The 15,396-nt window shown below is 45.3% G+C and overlaps 1 protein-coding gene across 2 annotated transcripts in view; it reads left to right on the forward strand.

The window, feature by feature from the left end:
* Positions 1 to 11,478: 11,478 nt before the first annotated feature.
* The window catches only part of PRKCA (protein kinase C alpha), a 147,394-nt gene continuing 143,476 nt past the window's right edge, over positions 11,479 to 15,396 (forward strand). Inside the window, exons 1-2 of one of the 2 annotated variants that reach the window (XM_041485642.1) lie at positions 11,479 to 11,748; positions 14,975 to 15,006. In XM_041485642.1, the coding sequence (XP_041341576.1) occupies positions 11,576 to 11,748; positions 14,975 to 15,006 (205 nt within the window). In that variant the 5' untranslated portion in view covers positions 11,479 to 11,575. The remainder of the gene's footprint in view (positions 11,749 to 14,974; positions 15,007 to 15,396) is intronic. The other variant, XM_041485643.1, reaches the window with a different exon arrangement.

The raw sequence follows: 15,396 nt of genomic DNA on the forward strand, positions 1-15,396 counted from the left end.
GTTTAACAAAGCCTGGATGTGGCACTGGGGGCCAGGGTTCAGCTGAGGGGTTGGGGCTGGGTTGGACTCCATGGTCTTGAAGGTCTCTTCCAACCTGGTCATTCTGGGAATTCTCTGAATATTAAGGAGAGGCCTGAGTGCATTTACAATTAAACAAAAGTTTTAAAGCTGTGTTTGTCCAGCCAAACTCTTGTCATTTCAATTATTAGTGTTTCCAGCAGTGTAAACACTTGTGCAGAGCACAGACGGACATGGTACAATTGGAAATCTACCATTGGAAATGGCATTCTGCCTTCCCTGTGTCAACATGTCATAATAGAGGGGTGGCACAGGAAAAGAAGTGAATATCTTGGATATTCCAGCTGAAACAATTTTGTTTTTCTATTACATTTATTCTCTGGAATAAACAAAATAAAGTTACTATTTCTTGTGTCTCTGGTAAGTGCAGCTGTCCCTGTGTGCCACCCCCTGCTTGCTGCAGATTTCTGTCAGGCAGGAAAGCTGCCTTTGGGGCTGCAATGGGACCAGCAATCTCATCTTTCTCCCATAAGGATCAGATATTCAGATTGCAGCTTTTTTCCCAGTGTTTCTCTTGTTCCACCTGTTGGTGACTGGGTTGTCATGTTCAGCCAGCCAGAAACCACTTGCAGTGTATTATTTTCTGATTAAATATTTTATTTATTTATTTATTTATTTATTTATTTATTTATATTTTTATATGCCTGGTCTAGTGGAAGGTGTCCCTGCCCATGGCAGGAAGTTGGAACAGGATGATCTTTAAGGTCCTTTCCAACCCAAACCATTCAATGATTCTCTGATGTTGGAGGTAAACATGTAGTAACTGATACTGACCTAACAGAATGTCTTGGTCACACAAAAAGTAAACAGTGAGTATATCATTCTTAAAAATCCTATTTTCACACAGTAGCAAACTTTAGGGGTAAACTGAATTCCTAGTTACTACTGATGTTTCTGAATTTTTTTCTGAAGTTAGCAAAATAATTATAATTTTAGTCCTGGATCTTAAATCACTTTAAGCACCCACTGTGGGTATTAAAATCCCCATTCCTGTGAATCTGAGATGTCAGAGGGCTGGCACTAACAAGTATTCCAGGTGACAGCAGGCCTGTATTCCCCTGCAGAGGCATGAAGGTGTTCCAGTTTTCACATACATTAAACTCACAGTGTACAAAACCAGAGAGCATTTTACAGCTCCTTCCTCCTCTCCGCCTTCTCATTTCCTGCACAGAAAACCCGGAGAATCTCTCTCACAGTTCTGCTGTGACCCAAATATTGTGAAACAGTCTGTTCCTCTGACAAATTTATCTAAATCCTGCCTAAAAAAATCTTGTGTTAAATTTCTTCCTCAGGAATGTCTAATTATGAAGCCTCAGGGGCAAATTATTCTCTGTGAGAGTTTGAATCTGCAGGGAGCAGATCTGCAAGGGATAGCTTTTGACATGTCAGTGTAAAACCACAGCATGGAGGAACAGACCTTCTCTCCTTTTTTTTGGCTGGTCCCACCTTTTTGCCTTCCCCTCAGTGCATTCCAGGGAGAAGCCATCAGAGAGAAAAGAAGAGAGAAAAGAGAAGCCCCAGAGCCAGGGTGCTCTCTATGCTCAAGCCAAAATGCTTCTCTTCTCCCAGCAGGCTTGCAACAAAGCTTGCAAGATTCTCCTCATCATTATTCTTCCACTTCCTACTATGCCAAATGCCACAGATTTGCATGACAGCAGCATCTGACCTATTTTTTATTTATTATTTTATATATATGTGCGTACTGCCTGTGGTTGTCATCTTGTTTACAAGTTGGAGAGAGGTCAGGCGCGGCCAGGACCTGCTGCAGGTTCTGCAAGGAGCACTCTGTGCTGCAGAAATCACTCTGCACTGAGCACATCCAACTGCCTTTATCGTTTTCGCACCCTGTGTTCCAGCAGGGAATCCTGGCCAGGCTCACCCTGCCGTGACCCCAGGGAGGATTTCTGTCCAGCCCTGCCCTGGCACGGTGCCACGGCGCCGTCCCAGAGCCCGGCCACCACCAGATTTATTTCTGCCACTCCGTGGCTTTCCCAAGTGACGGATAAGAGGATCAGCCCCGGAGGAGCTGTTTGGGATATTCATCCACATTAAAACCCCACCAAACGGGGTGTGTCTGGGATCAGTGCCCTGTCAGAGACTTCCAGTCAATCCCAGTCCAGAGAGACCCTGGGATCTGCGTGAGCCACGGATATCAGCTGGGAAATTCTGCCTGGGCCCGAGTCCAGAGCGCTCCGGATGATTAAATCTACCTTCTTTGTGACTCAGTTCCTGTGCAGTGCAATCAAAAAGTGGATACTGATCTCCCTTATGGTGATCCAAAGCCTTCCCACGCCGGTCCAAGTCTTGTCATTGGTTTCATTTGAGGCTTTTTAAAATGGGACTTTATCAATGTTTTAATATGTGATTTAAATCAGTTTATATACAATTAACAAAATTACACTGTTAGGGGTTTTTTCCCCCAGATCTTTATTAATCTACACAAACAGTTGTCTGAGTTTTTTTTCCTATATATTTTAATAATATATAATATATATTATATTTATATTATAATATAGAATATATATTGTATATTTTCTATAACATATAAAACATATAACATAAATACATATATATAGATAAAAGATTAAATAAATAAATATATAAAATAAAATATATTTAATATTTTTTACACATTTCTATATAGTTCCTTATTTTTAAGCATATATGTGCTTGTATTAGCAAGTTATTCCAGAGGGGGAGATTCCTCATTTCACTGTTGACTGACAAGCCTGAAAAATCTAAAAACCAAGTTTCAGAACTGCAAACTCCACATAATGTTGGATCCAGAGGGAAGACCGTTGATTTTATGAGCTGGTATTTGAGAGTGCTCTTGAATATTTAAACACAAGTGGATGAGTTTAGACCTAATGCTGCAGGTTTGTGGTGAGCTAAGAATTTTTCTAGAAACGTCGTGCTGCTGTTAAAGCTGCTCCTCCAGCTCTGGGGTGAGGCTGTGCCCGATGCTCGTGGCATTATTCTGTGTCTGGATCCTGTTACAGGTTTGTGCTGTACCACAGGGATGCTTCTTTTGTGCTGGGAACCATTAGGAAGATCTCAATAAACTAATTTCCCTTTGTTCCAGCCTCTAATCTGCAGCAATAAATTCAAGGGGAAGCTTTCCTAAGAGGAAGCAGCTTTTGGAGGGGCCAGTATCAATAACTGGAATCAGATTTTCTGAAGGGCTCAAATCCTATTTGGATGAAGAAATGAAGGCCATGCTTTTAAAAGTGCTCACTTTATTAAAGTACCTTATTGGTGTGTTGGTTTCTTCAGAAGATGCAGCTCTGTCTTGTGGTTTCCAGAAGGCTTTGACAATGTGGAAATCTTTGACTCAGCTGCTTTGACAATTTCCACATGTGGGTGAATCTCTAAAAATTCTGATTCTGGTGGTGTAATCTGCACCATCAGCAAGCCAGGCTCTTCTTGGAGTTTTGCATTTATTTTGTAATCTTCTGTAAAACTAACAAAAATAAATATCAGAGGTCATTTTTCTTTTATTCATTGCACATGGAGATTTTTTTCGTTGCCCAGGAAGACAGAATGATGCTGCCAGCATACTGGCAACAGGAATGAAATAAAATCGCAATTGCTCCAGCATTGCCAGGACTGATATCAGTGACATTCTCATAAATTCAAGTCTTGAAAGGAGAAGATGTCCAGATGTTTTGGAAAAAACACATCATGAGCACTTTACAAAGTGAAAAGTATTTATTACTGAAGTTGAAAATGCACAGAAAGCACAAGTATGTTCACTGCGTATTTTGTTTCTTTTTTTATTGTTATTATTTCTAAGAAAAAGAATTTGCATTTTTCTCCCTCATGTCGTCTAATTATGTGGTCATTAACGATAAGGACTTTTTTTTTTCATGGTTATCAGGCTATAGTCAAGTTAAATAATATTATTCCTCTGTCCAAGTTTGCTCAACCACTGTTCAAAACCTTTTTAAACCAAGATGCCCAGCTCTTGTCTCACAGGCATAATATATCTGGAATAAAAGCCACTGGCACTTTCTTTGGAATGCCGTGAGTTGCCTTTCTTTTTTTCTTAACAGCATTGTGGTGAGATGTTTGGTTTCTAAAACTACATTTTCTGGAAGAAAAATATCTTAAATGCAATTCACGTTGAAATCTCTAAATAATCTGTAAATAGTCAATAATTTTACTTACCTCCAGATAGAAATTTTGGGCTGTTGAGGTCACAATAGCTTGTCACCCTGAATGGCAGCATGAGACTGACTTAGAGCCACCTGAGGAGATGTTCCTTGTTATGATATGCATTAGTCTGCTAATCTTTCCAGTCTTTAATCCACAATACTGTATTAAAAGACCAAAAATAGTCTCCACTGTCATTAAAGGACTGTTTCTGCTTCTTTTTTTTTCTTAAATGTAAATGCCAGTGGGGAGTTGAATGAATGTTCAGTGTTGACAAAGAGAATCCTTCCTCACCTTCCTTCTTTGTGGCACAGAGGTTTTCCACACTTCATTTTTCACCATTCTGGGCTTTGGAAATGTTTTTTTTGAAATTAATGTTATCTTGTTTTGTGCGTCAGTGTTGTCACTTCTCAGTCTTTCTAAATTAAACAAATGTTTTAAAGCTGTGTTTGTCCAGCCAAACTCTTGTCATTTCAATTATTAGTGTTTCCAGCAGTGTAAACACTTGTGCAGAGCACAGACGGACATGGTACAATTGGAAATCTACCATTGGAAATGGCATTCTGCCTTCCCTGTGTCAACATTTCATAATAGAGGGGTGGCACAGGAAAAAAGAGAATATCCTGGCTATTCCAGCTGATACAATTTTGTTTTTCTATTACCTTTATTCTCTGGAATAAACAAAATGCAACATGAAAGTTACTATTTCTTGTGTCTCTGATAAATGCTATTGACCTGTCAGAAATAATGAGTTGCAGTATGATATACATAATAACTATTACAATTCATCTTCACAAGGCAAAATTCTACTCTTGCAAAATAATCATCCCTTTCAATTGAAGATTTGTGGGAATATGGTAAATAAAATAACCCACACCTTTATGCTCACGTTGAAATGGTGGGAAATTTCACTTTGGCTTCAGTGCCAGTGAAGACAAAGCACAGCCTCAAGCAGGGGAGGCTCAGGTTGAACATCAGGAAACAATTCTTCATGGAAAGGGTGGCTAGGAATTGGAGGGGGCTGCAAAGGGAGGTTTCAGTCTCCATCCCTGGAGGTGTCCAAGGAAGGCCAGGACGTGGCACTCAGTGCTGGGGACAAGGTGAGGATCAGTCACAGGTTGGACTTGGTGGTCTTGGAGGGCTTTTCCAGCCTCAGTGACTCTGGGATCCCCTGAGTTCACCCCATAAAGAAACGGCGTCGTCCTGCTCTGCCAGGGGCTCTCTGCTGCCTCACAGGCTGATATTCTGGAGCTGATATTTCCCAGCAGTGCAGAAATACAAAGTCTTTACTCTTTGTAGCCGTTGCACATCAGAAAAGCCCTGTGGAGATTCCAGCAGAGTGTCACAAGGAGGTTTCAGGACAGTGACACATTCTGCTTGTCATGCCTCACCCCGTGATGTACCTACAGAGGGCACTGACCTGCAAACTTAAACCCTCCAGGTACAGCTTACACTCTAATGCAAAAACTGGCAGGAAAAATAGCTTTTTGAGGGTGATTTTTGTCAGCTGGCAGTGATAGAGTAATTTTATTTTAATTAAAGAAAAAAAAAGAAGGCCCTAGAGATGATGATGATGGGGATGGTGGCTCAGGCAGGGCCCGGCAGTGCTTTGTCTCTGCCCGGTGCTTACCTGGGGACAAGTGAGAAAAGCTCGATCCTTCCTCCAGAGAATCTCTCACTTTCTGAGCATTTGCCCTTCAGAGAACTTCCTGAGCCAGCCGTGGGCTGTGCTTGTCCTGTGACATCCAATTTCTGTCTGTCCCAGGCCACCCCACTGCTCACAGCCTGCACCAGCGCTGGTCCCTGGGTCTGGTTCTTCTGGACACGGAATTCCAGGGCTCAGCTGGCCCTGGCCAAACCCACCCACTCTGCTCCTCACAGACCTGTGTCCCATGTTTCTCTGAATCAATCACAGAGGCTCCCTTGTTTAGCTGGTACAAGAGCAGTTTGTTTTTTCCACATGGTTTGAGCGCTTTGTTTGTATTCCAAAGTCTCAGTCTTTCTGCCTTTTTTTTGTGTGTACAGTTGAGGACTGAAAGTTTGCCTACACCAGAGAATTGTTCTGATGCACTCAAAAGGGTGTGAATTCCTTTTTGGAAGAGAAATTTTTCCAGAGTGACTGCCGGTGGGAAGGACTAAATCAGCAAAACAGCAAAGACAGCAAATACTCCAGCTGAGGCAGAAATTTTTGTTTGTACAATCTGGAAAGCAGCAAAATCCAGGAAACATCCCAAAGGACCCCCATCACTCTTCAGCGTGTAACAGCATCAAGCTCTATAACCAGGAGAGATTTTACCATGCTCCTCAGACTCCTGAGACATGAGAAAAGAAAGCAATGGGTTGTCACTCAGTATTCTGATAAGTCTGATATAAAAAAGCTGTTTTACACTCAATGTTCTTTATATGATCAGCTATTTATTTCCAATTCTATGGAGAGCTGCTATGAGGATAATGCACAAGCTATTTGCATGAGGAATGGGTTTTGCAAGGCTTTCAAGGAAACTCAAGTTGAAATAATGGCATCATTTATCTGTCACAGTGGGAAGGAGGATTTTCCTGATTAGGACATATCGATGGACTGCAGTTTCATCCCTGGGAAATTATTAATTATTATAAGATACCATTTTTCTTTTCCCCAGAATTTTTTCAGAAATACTCTTTCTGTGACATTTCAGCTCTCAGAGGACTTTTTTTCCCTCTGTACTTAGTGTTCTTTTTGACTGTGTTTTAATGCAGTACCGGCCTGTGTAAACAAGCTGTCTGTCACATGGAATAATTTAATAATAAAACCTGTCTCATGACCCAGGGCTTCCCAACCTGCACTCTGAGGAACTTTGAGGGGAAAGGGGCAGAGAGGAGGACCCGTGTAACTGCAGAGACAGGGGTAAAGTTGTGGGGATTCCAAACACAGATGCTAAAAGACAAAGAAAGATGCAGAAGCCCATGCTGAGAGAAAATTGTTTCCATCTCATCACCACTGGGATAAAAGACAGACAGTTTCTTACAGAAATGTGTCTGTTTATGTTACCACAGCCTACCTTTTTCTATTTTTTGGAAACATTTTAGGTATATTGTTGCCAAAGCAGGGGTAAGAACAATAAACAGACTCTCTTTTTTTTTTTTTTTTTTTTTTTTTTTTTTTGGTTGGTTTTTTGTTTTGTTTTGTTTTGTTTTTTGGTTTTGTTTGTTTGTTTGGTTGGTTGGTTGGTTTGGTGGTTTTTTTGGTTTGTTTTTTTTTTTGTTGTTGTTGTTGTTGTTTTTTGTGAATGAATTTGTAGTAGGCTCTAGAAAACCAGGACTGGTCAAAAAATGACAAACTTAAGAATGGGAGCTTCAACATTAAATTTGATGGGTCATTTTAGACAAAGAAAGAAACAAAGTTTATGTTGCATGGAAAAAATAAATTAGGAAAACCTGGTTCCTTAGTTTACAGCATGAAGTCTGTGAATTAATGGAAACTGGTAACTGGTTTTGACCTAATTATGGCAAGTAATTATCCCACAACAGTTGCTGGTGGAGATGTCTCATGAGCTGGCCCTGTGGAAATTCTTGTGGAAGATGAGATTGGGTGAAGCAAATAATTTGTAGGCAGCAGTGTTGCAAAGTTCAGACCATCCTTCCTAAAAGGGCTTTGGAGAATAGACACTTGTCCCCCTGACTCTCTAGAGAGGGAAGCAGTTGTGATTGGCTTTGAAATGTGAGGAGGAATTGGCTTTTGAACTTCCTTATAGGCCTCCAGCAGGAAGTGATTCCTGTTGGCTATTTCTCAGAAGCAGGAAATAATAAAACAGTCACAGTTGCCAAAACAGTTGATGGAGGTGTTCTCCGTGGCTCCCTTTGAATGGGTCTGAGGCAGAGCAGAGCCTGATACATGTTTCCTTTTTTATTGCTCTTTGATTGAAAAGAGATGCAGACGGTGGGTTGATGTTCCAGCAGATGAGTGAAAGCAAAGACATTTCAGGAGAAACCTCTTTCAAAATGAACCCAGATGCACTTACAGACCTAGGGTGGTATTGATGGAAATATAGAAAGAACTTCAGAAGTTGTGCTTGTTACAGCAATAATCAAATTTTTTAGAGATAAAAAACCTCATAAATCATCCAATGGGAACTTCTATCAGGGACAGTCTCTAGGATATTATCCAAATAGCCATACAGGAGTAAATTTGCTATTAGGAGACCCCATAAATGGCACTTTGGAGTCAGGAGTTCTGAAGGTGCTGGCCAGGAGGTTGGAAAAGCTGGTGCTCTGATTTAATGGCCATGTATATGCCTGAACACAAACAGTGAAAATGCTGACTCCTCGTCCAGATGGCCTGAACCAGAAGCAAATTGCAAACACTCCCCTGGGCAGAAGAGCAAGCCATGAGCTGCTGGGGGAATGTGCTCACTCAGGAAGAGGTGGCAGACATCTTTCCTCCAGTTATTTACAAAGGAGGGATGAGTTCCTGTGTCACCCACAGGACCTGAGACCAGAGCAGGAAAAACGAGTGTGCAGGCAATGAAAAACCTCCCAGCAAGAGGAGCTGGTGTCACCACAGCACATCCCAAAGGTGTCTGGGAGTGGAACACACCATGCCCTATGGCATCACTGCAAGAGTGGCCTGGCCATGGTGACAGAGCCTGATATTGAAGGTGGATATAATAAAAGCACTGTGTAAGTGCTGTGTGTCCAAACTGCAGCAGTAAAAGGAGTTGTGTGTTCAATACAGTAGGGCAAGGAGGTTTGAAGGGTTTACCTGGTTATCTGGGCACACATGATGGAGCTTTTCTTTGCCTAGTGTGTCTAGTCACGATGTACAACCAATTGCTAGGTTTGAGGTGAAATAGGTGCTTTACAGAGAGGCAGGAGAGCAATCCTACTGTGATCCTGTAGCGCTGTGACTGGTGCCATTTGGCTCTTCCCTGGCTGACACGAGCCTGGCACACTCGCCAATGTTTCAGTGAATTAATCTGGTCCAGAGTCAGTGGCAGGAAAGAAACTGGAATCCAAAATGATTCAGCAGGTCTGTGAGATTTTAAGGAACAACAAAATACGCAGATTGCCTCAAACCCAATGTAATCCAAGTTGTGTCCCTTTCAGGTCCCCCAATTTTGGTGGCTGTGTTTGTGATACAGCACAAAAGGAATGGAAATAAACACGTTTCATGTTTCTTGATAGAACCCTTAACAAGAGTACAAAATGTTTCTTGGTGCTCCTCATGCTTTGGCATAAATTGATTAAGGCAAGAAAAATCTATTCCCTCCGAAGAGAAAGAAGAGATTTAGAGATTTGCAACATGTGCAGAATAGGTGGAGACCAAATTAAAAATCTTTATATTTCATTGGATTTAAGATCAAATTTGGAAGTAGTTGCTCACAAAATAAAATCCATGAAGCAAGGGCATATGGCAACAGTTTCTAGGGCATCTGGTGTGATTCTCTAAGTTTAGAGAAAAGCAGGGCCATCCCTGTCATTGGTTATTTGGTGAAATGCCATGGACATTCCAGTTCTGCCAAGATGCACCCAGAAACTGAGGCTTTTAAATTAAGATAGTACATAGCAAGTTATTTCTGTTCTGTGCGGAGTGTCCATGCACACTTTTCCCATCAGCACTTAATTTGAGTTAATTAGCTGGCTTTCATTCTTGTGAAATAAAATATCTTACACATGTTTACACAGACAGATGAGTGTGTAGATGTACTGGGGTAGAACTTTTCACATGCATTTATTTCCCATATGTGTAAACTTGTAACCATGGGTATAACATTTATTAAAAACAACATGATTAATGGTTTCTTTACTTTTTGTATATATTGTGGTTTTATGTTAGCATAGTCATGATTTTTCTGAGTGTATTAATGTGAGAGGATGCCATGGGCAGATGTTTCTGTATCCAGGGAGTTGGGATTATTTTGTGTGTAATGTGAGTAAGCAAAGACAGACAGGTCTATTATTTTATGGAATACCTGATGACATAAAACCAAGGTAAAATCTGTTGTGTATGTGCTGAATGCCCTAATGAGAGAAAGAGACTTGGCGAATGTTTCCTACACTTTTTGTTGAGGATTTTGTACTGAAGTAAGAAATACTACGGGATATTTACACTGATGCATAAAGATCCATGGCACAGCGGCAGGACATCCTGTGGTGCTGTGAGATCGGCGGTTCAGCGCTCGCACTGTGGCTGCGTCTGAGAGCGGCAGGAAGGGGAAAGGTGTGTGGGGGAGAGCACAGGGCTGCACTTTGTTTGTTGTGGGCCAGGAATAACGATTCTCGGGGCGTGCAGGAAGCCCGCGTGGCGAAGGCGGCCGGGAGCAGCGCGGGGCAGGCTCCCCGTGCTGTGTGACACGCTGGTGGCCGTGCCTGCTGCCGGCTGTGCCGGGCCGGGCGAAGGGAGGCGGCGGTGGAAGCAGGGATGGAGCTCACGGTCCTGCTGCTGCCTGCAGGGAGGGGAGGCGTGGGTTTCCATGGCTGACACCGGGCAAACTGTGTGTGTGTGACCTGCCTGGGGCTGTGTGAGGGCGTGAGGGGGAGAGAGAACGGGCTGCTGTGTCTGTGTGGGCATGGAGGGAGCTGGGGGTGAGAGGAGCCGGTCTGTGAGGGGAACCTCTGTATGTGTGAGAGAGTGAGAGGGGACCTTCTGTGTGAGAGAGAGAAAGTGAGAGGGACCTTCTGTGTGTGTGCGAGGGGATCTTCTGTCTGTGCGTGACACGGGAGCGAATCTCTGTGTGGGGGAGAGAAAGTGAGAGGGGAGATTCTGTGTGCGTGTTTTAAGGGAACCTCTGAGCGTGCGCGTGTGAGTTAGTGGAGCTTTGTGTGTGCCTGTGTGTGAGGGAAGCCTGTGTAGGTGAATGTGAGAGAGAAAGAGAGGGGAGAAACCGGTGTGTGTCTGTGGAACCGGTGCGTTTTGGGGGGAGCTGGTGCGCGGGGAGAACCGGTGTGTGTGTGAGAGCCCCCGGTGAGTGTATGAGAGAGTGAGCCCCGGTGTGTGTGAGAGCACCCCGGGTGTGTGCGTGTAAGAGAGAGCCCCGGTGTGCGTGAGAGCCCCGGTGTGTGTGAGAGAGCCCCGGGGCGCGCTGCGGGAGCTGACGAGGGCCAGCAGGTGCGGCCGCCCCCCCGTTCTCCCCCGGCGCTCCCCGGCGGGGGCGGCCCCGCGCCCGCCCCGCCCCGGCCGGGGGCTCGCTCGCTCAGCCGCGGGCGGAGCAGCCGGCGAGAGGGCTCGGGATCCTCCTCCGCTCCGACGTCAGGCTGGGAGCGGGAGGCAGCGCCCAGCGCCGCCGTTGCCAGAGGCTCGGCGGCCGCCGGACGGGGCGGACGTCGGGGCGGCGACTCCCGGAGCGGCGGGGGGTGGGGAGGAGGCGCTATGGCCGACGTGTTCCCGGGCTCCGAGCCCGGCGCCGACCCGGAGGCGGCGCGGCGCTTCGCTCGCAAGGGCGCCCTGAGGCAGAAGAACGTGCACGAGGTGAAGGAGCACAAATTCATCGCGCGCTTCTTCAAGCAGCCCACCTTCTGCAGCCACTGCACCGACTTCATCTGGTGAGAGCCCGGGGCGCGCGTCCCCCCCGCGCCCGCCGCCGCCCGGGCCCGCTCCGCCGCGGGGGATTCCCCGCCTCGGGCAGCCCCGGCTCCGGTGAGCCGCCCTCCCTGCCCTGCCTTCCCTTCCCCACCCGCCCGCCGCGTCCCCGGGCAGCCGGGTCGCGGTGCCGCCGCTCTCGCCGGGGCCGGGCAGGTGACCCCGCTGGGGGTGACCCCCCGTGTCACCTCGCTGCCCCGGCGCTGTCGCATCCCCCTCCCGGCGGGCTGTGTGCGGCTGCCGCTGCTCGGGGGCCCCGGGGCTGGGCGCATCCCGCTCTCGGGGCGGGGGGAGCCCCCAAACTTGCCGCCGCTCGGGGGGTCGCAGAGACCCGCAGGGTTTGCAGCCCCGCGCCAGGACCATCTCTTCCCACATGGTCCAGAGCTGTGTTTCCCACCCCTTATCCCCGGGGTCTGGGGGGCTCAGCCGGGCACAGCCGCGCTGGGACGGAGGGTGCCCGTGTCAGACCGGGGCGTTGCTGGGCGGCAAAACTCGGGTCCCCCAGCCATAACTCCTGGTCGGTGCCTGCCCTGCTCCCTCCTGCTGCCCAGGGCGGGCAGCGAGGCCGGGCAGGCACCGTGACACCGCTGCTCCGGTCCACGCCGAGGAAAGGGAGGGGTGGGTTCTGTGGGAGAAGGGTTCCTGCGCGAGAGGGCAGGAAAACTCCCTACCAACACCCTCATTACTAAGCTGGTAGGGAAAAGTACGCCGTGGGTTCGTGCCGTGCCGGGGCAGGGCGGCAGCTCCGCGCAGGCCGGGCCGGGCCGGGGCCCGAGCGAGGAGCGGCGGCCCGGGCTCGGCAGGAGCTGCGGGAGCCTCGGCGCTCCCGGACCTGCGGGACCGTGCGGCACCGACAGCTCGGGATTCCCCTCCTTCGCCTCGCTCCAGCCCTGCTCCGCTGCTCGAGTTTGCGCTGCGGCTCTGGGTGCCCAAAAGGAGAGCTGTGATTTGTTTTGGCCGAAGTTGTGAAAGGGTCTGCACGCGGCTGGCTCTGTGTCCGTGGCACGCTTCTTGTTCTTTTTATGTGTGTTTATGTGTCTGGACACGGACCTTTTCCTTCCTCTGTCAGTTTTCCTCTGCTTGCATGCTGAAGCAAAGCCTGTGCTTGTGCCAGAAATGATTGAAATATATTCACAGGGTAAGGAAGGAAAGCTGACATGGTAGACTGCACAAGAAACAAGTCAAATTTCTGAGTTTTTCTTTTGTTTAAATTTTTTTTTGGGGAAAAGAAAAATCAGAAAGTGAAGTTGGGTGTGGTAAAAGTGAGAGACCTTCAGAAACTGCTTCAAAGTTAATGTAAACCAGAATGAGTTGGGAGGTGTGAAAAGCCGCTGCAGGGTTATTGCGAGCGGTGTTCGCGCACACCAGCAGCGCAATTACAAAACAAAGCAGAGCTCTGTCACGAATGACAGTGGGTTTGGAGCCGAAAGGGTATCCTGTGGCTGACAGGTGGCAAGAGCGACTGTGCTCTTGTCTTGTCGTGCTTGCTGAGCCTGGGGAAGCTCTTCACATTCCTTAGAAGAGCATCTGACACCTCCAAAACGTGTTTGGTGTTCTGGTTTGGAGATGGGCCGCTCTCCATCACGCACCATTGAGTGTTTCCAAAATGACTTGTGTCAATTAACAATGTTTGAGGGTATAAAGAACAGTAAACACAACCTTTCAATGAAGTATACAAATAGATTCTTTTCCTTAGATTACGTTTCATCACGTAATATTTACCAAAATAGTTTGGTGCCTCCTTTTTCTCTTCAGCAACTTTCACCTCTCCGCTTTGGTTCTGGGGTGTTGATATTTTTTTAAAAGACTTTTTACTTAAAAATTACATTGTAGCTGCTCTGAGAGTGGAATAGGCTGCGGCTCTGCAGGGATTCTGCTCAGACGCTGAGCAACAGCCGTGCTTCTGGAGCAGATAATACAGGAATATTTGCAAATAAGTCTATTTCAAAGGATTAAAAATTATCTCAAGTCTGTTTCACGTTCTTAGTCCCGCCACTGGCTTTCTTGTGATTGCATTTCCATGCTTCCAGCTTTTGAGTTTTATGAAGATGAGTGGTAAAAGCATCAGAATGACAATATAGGCACGTGTGCTGCCAAGTAAACAAATAATTTGATTTTTCTCCTGGTTTTCCTAGTTCAGGTTTGCTTATAATAACAAGAAGTAGCAACTTGTGCAGAGAAATGTAGAGAAATGCTCTAAGCTGTGTCATTTCAGCTTCATCCTGAAGGAACAGTGCACTGAAGGTTTTTTCTCTTCCATAAATAAATAAATAAAAAGTGGAGAAATTGTTGATACTTTTTTTTTTTAAGAAACCATTTCCATAAAGTTGATAATTAAGCACAGTGTTGTTAATTGCACACAGCTTCTCCAGCTCATGGCTTTTGTCTGTTTGTGTGAGCAGCTCCAGCACTCCAGATGAAAAACAGGCTGCAAAGAAAAAGGCAGCGAAATGTTTAGAGGCAGGAGACTCAAAACAGTTATTTTTGTGGGAAGAGAATGTTAGCTGCTTAAAGATAAACAAATAAATCCACAGCAGTGGAGTTTGCCAGAGGTACAAAGTGTGTTTGGTACCAGTGTCTGGGTACCACTGTCATTGTATTCATTGCAGGAGTGCTACGGACACATTTGTATTTCGTTATGGAAATGGAGCAAGGAAGCTGGAGAATAATCAGTATGAAAATCAGGGGCCTGTCTTCTCATTTATGTTGAAACAAGTAAAACTTTTCACCTGCTTGCTTTCCATACAGCAAACAGCTGGACTCTAGCTGAGCCTCGCAACAGCAGCTTGTAATCCCAAAATCTGGATGAAACCCCAAGTCTGGTTTGTTTTACGTGCCTTTGCTGGAACTTGGAATATCTTACGTGGCTGTTAAATATACATGTGGCATTAAACGAGTTGAAATATTATGCAGCAATCACAGATGATGATAATTGTAGATCCAAAATAGCTTGTAAAATAATAATAATAAAAAAATTGTTGCCAGAAGCTGAAATTACATAGCTGGTGACAGCTATTGTTCTCTGCTTTGAAATGGGTGGGCTGGTCTGTGTTGTGTATTTCAAAATCTGTTGCTGTCGTAGCAAAACCTGAAGTAATTTAATATGAAGCTATTTTTATGTTTTTAGAGATCATTGAGTAGAAATTAAAACCAAACATACTAAGGCAGTTTTTTTCCTTCTTTATGCAGGGGATTTGGGAAGCAAGGATTCCAGTGCCAAGGTAAGCCACAGCTGCTTTGCTGGCACACACAGGTGGTGGCACCTCATTTTAAAGGGACCCAAAACTTGCCAGCAGCAAGAGAGAAACAATCCTGGAAAAACTAAGCAAACATCATTGCCTATGTGAATTCTAAAAGAAGGCAATTATTCAATTAAGTAATTACTGATTTTTATATAATTTACATTGAACAATCAAGTAATTATTCATACTGTAATAATATAAAATGTTGGTGTTTTGTTTTTTTTTTTTTAAATGCCAGCACAGTAAATATCGTATAATCTGCAAGAGTCTAACTTTTCATGGAAATAATCTGTGCAATTTAGCTTTGCAGAGATCATTTTTCTCATCAGAAGCTCTTGTCTGTGTGGGCGTTTTGGAAAATGGATTCAC

Source organism: Pyrgilauda ruficollis, unplaced genomic scaffold, assembly GCF_017590135.1.
Source record: "Pyrgilauda ruficollis isolate IOZ18807 unplaced genomic scaffold, ASM1759013v1 scaffold72, whole genome shotgun sequence".
NCBI lineage: Eukaryota > Metazoa > Chordata > Aves > Passeriformes > Passeridae > Pyrgilauda > Pyrgilauda ruficollis.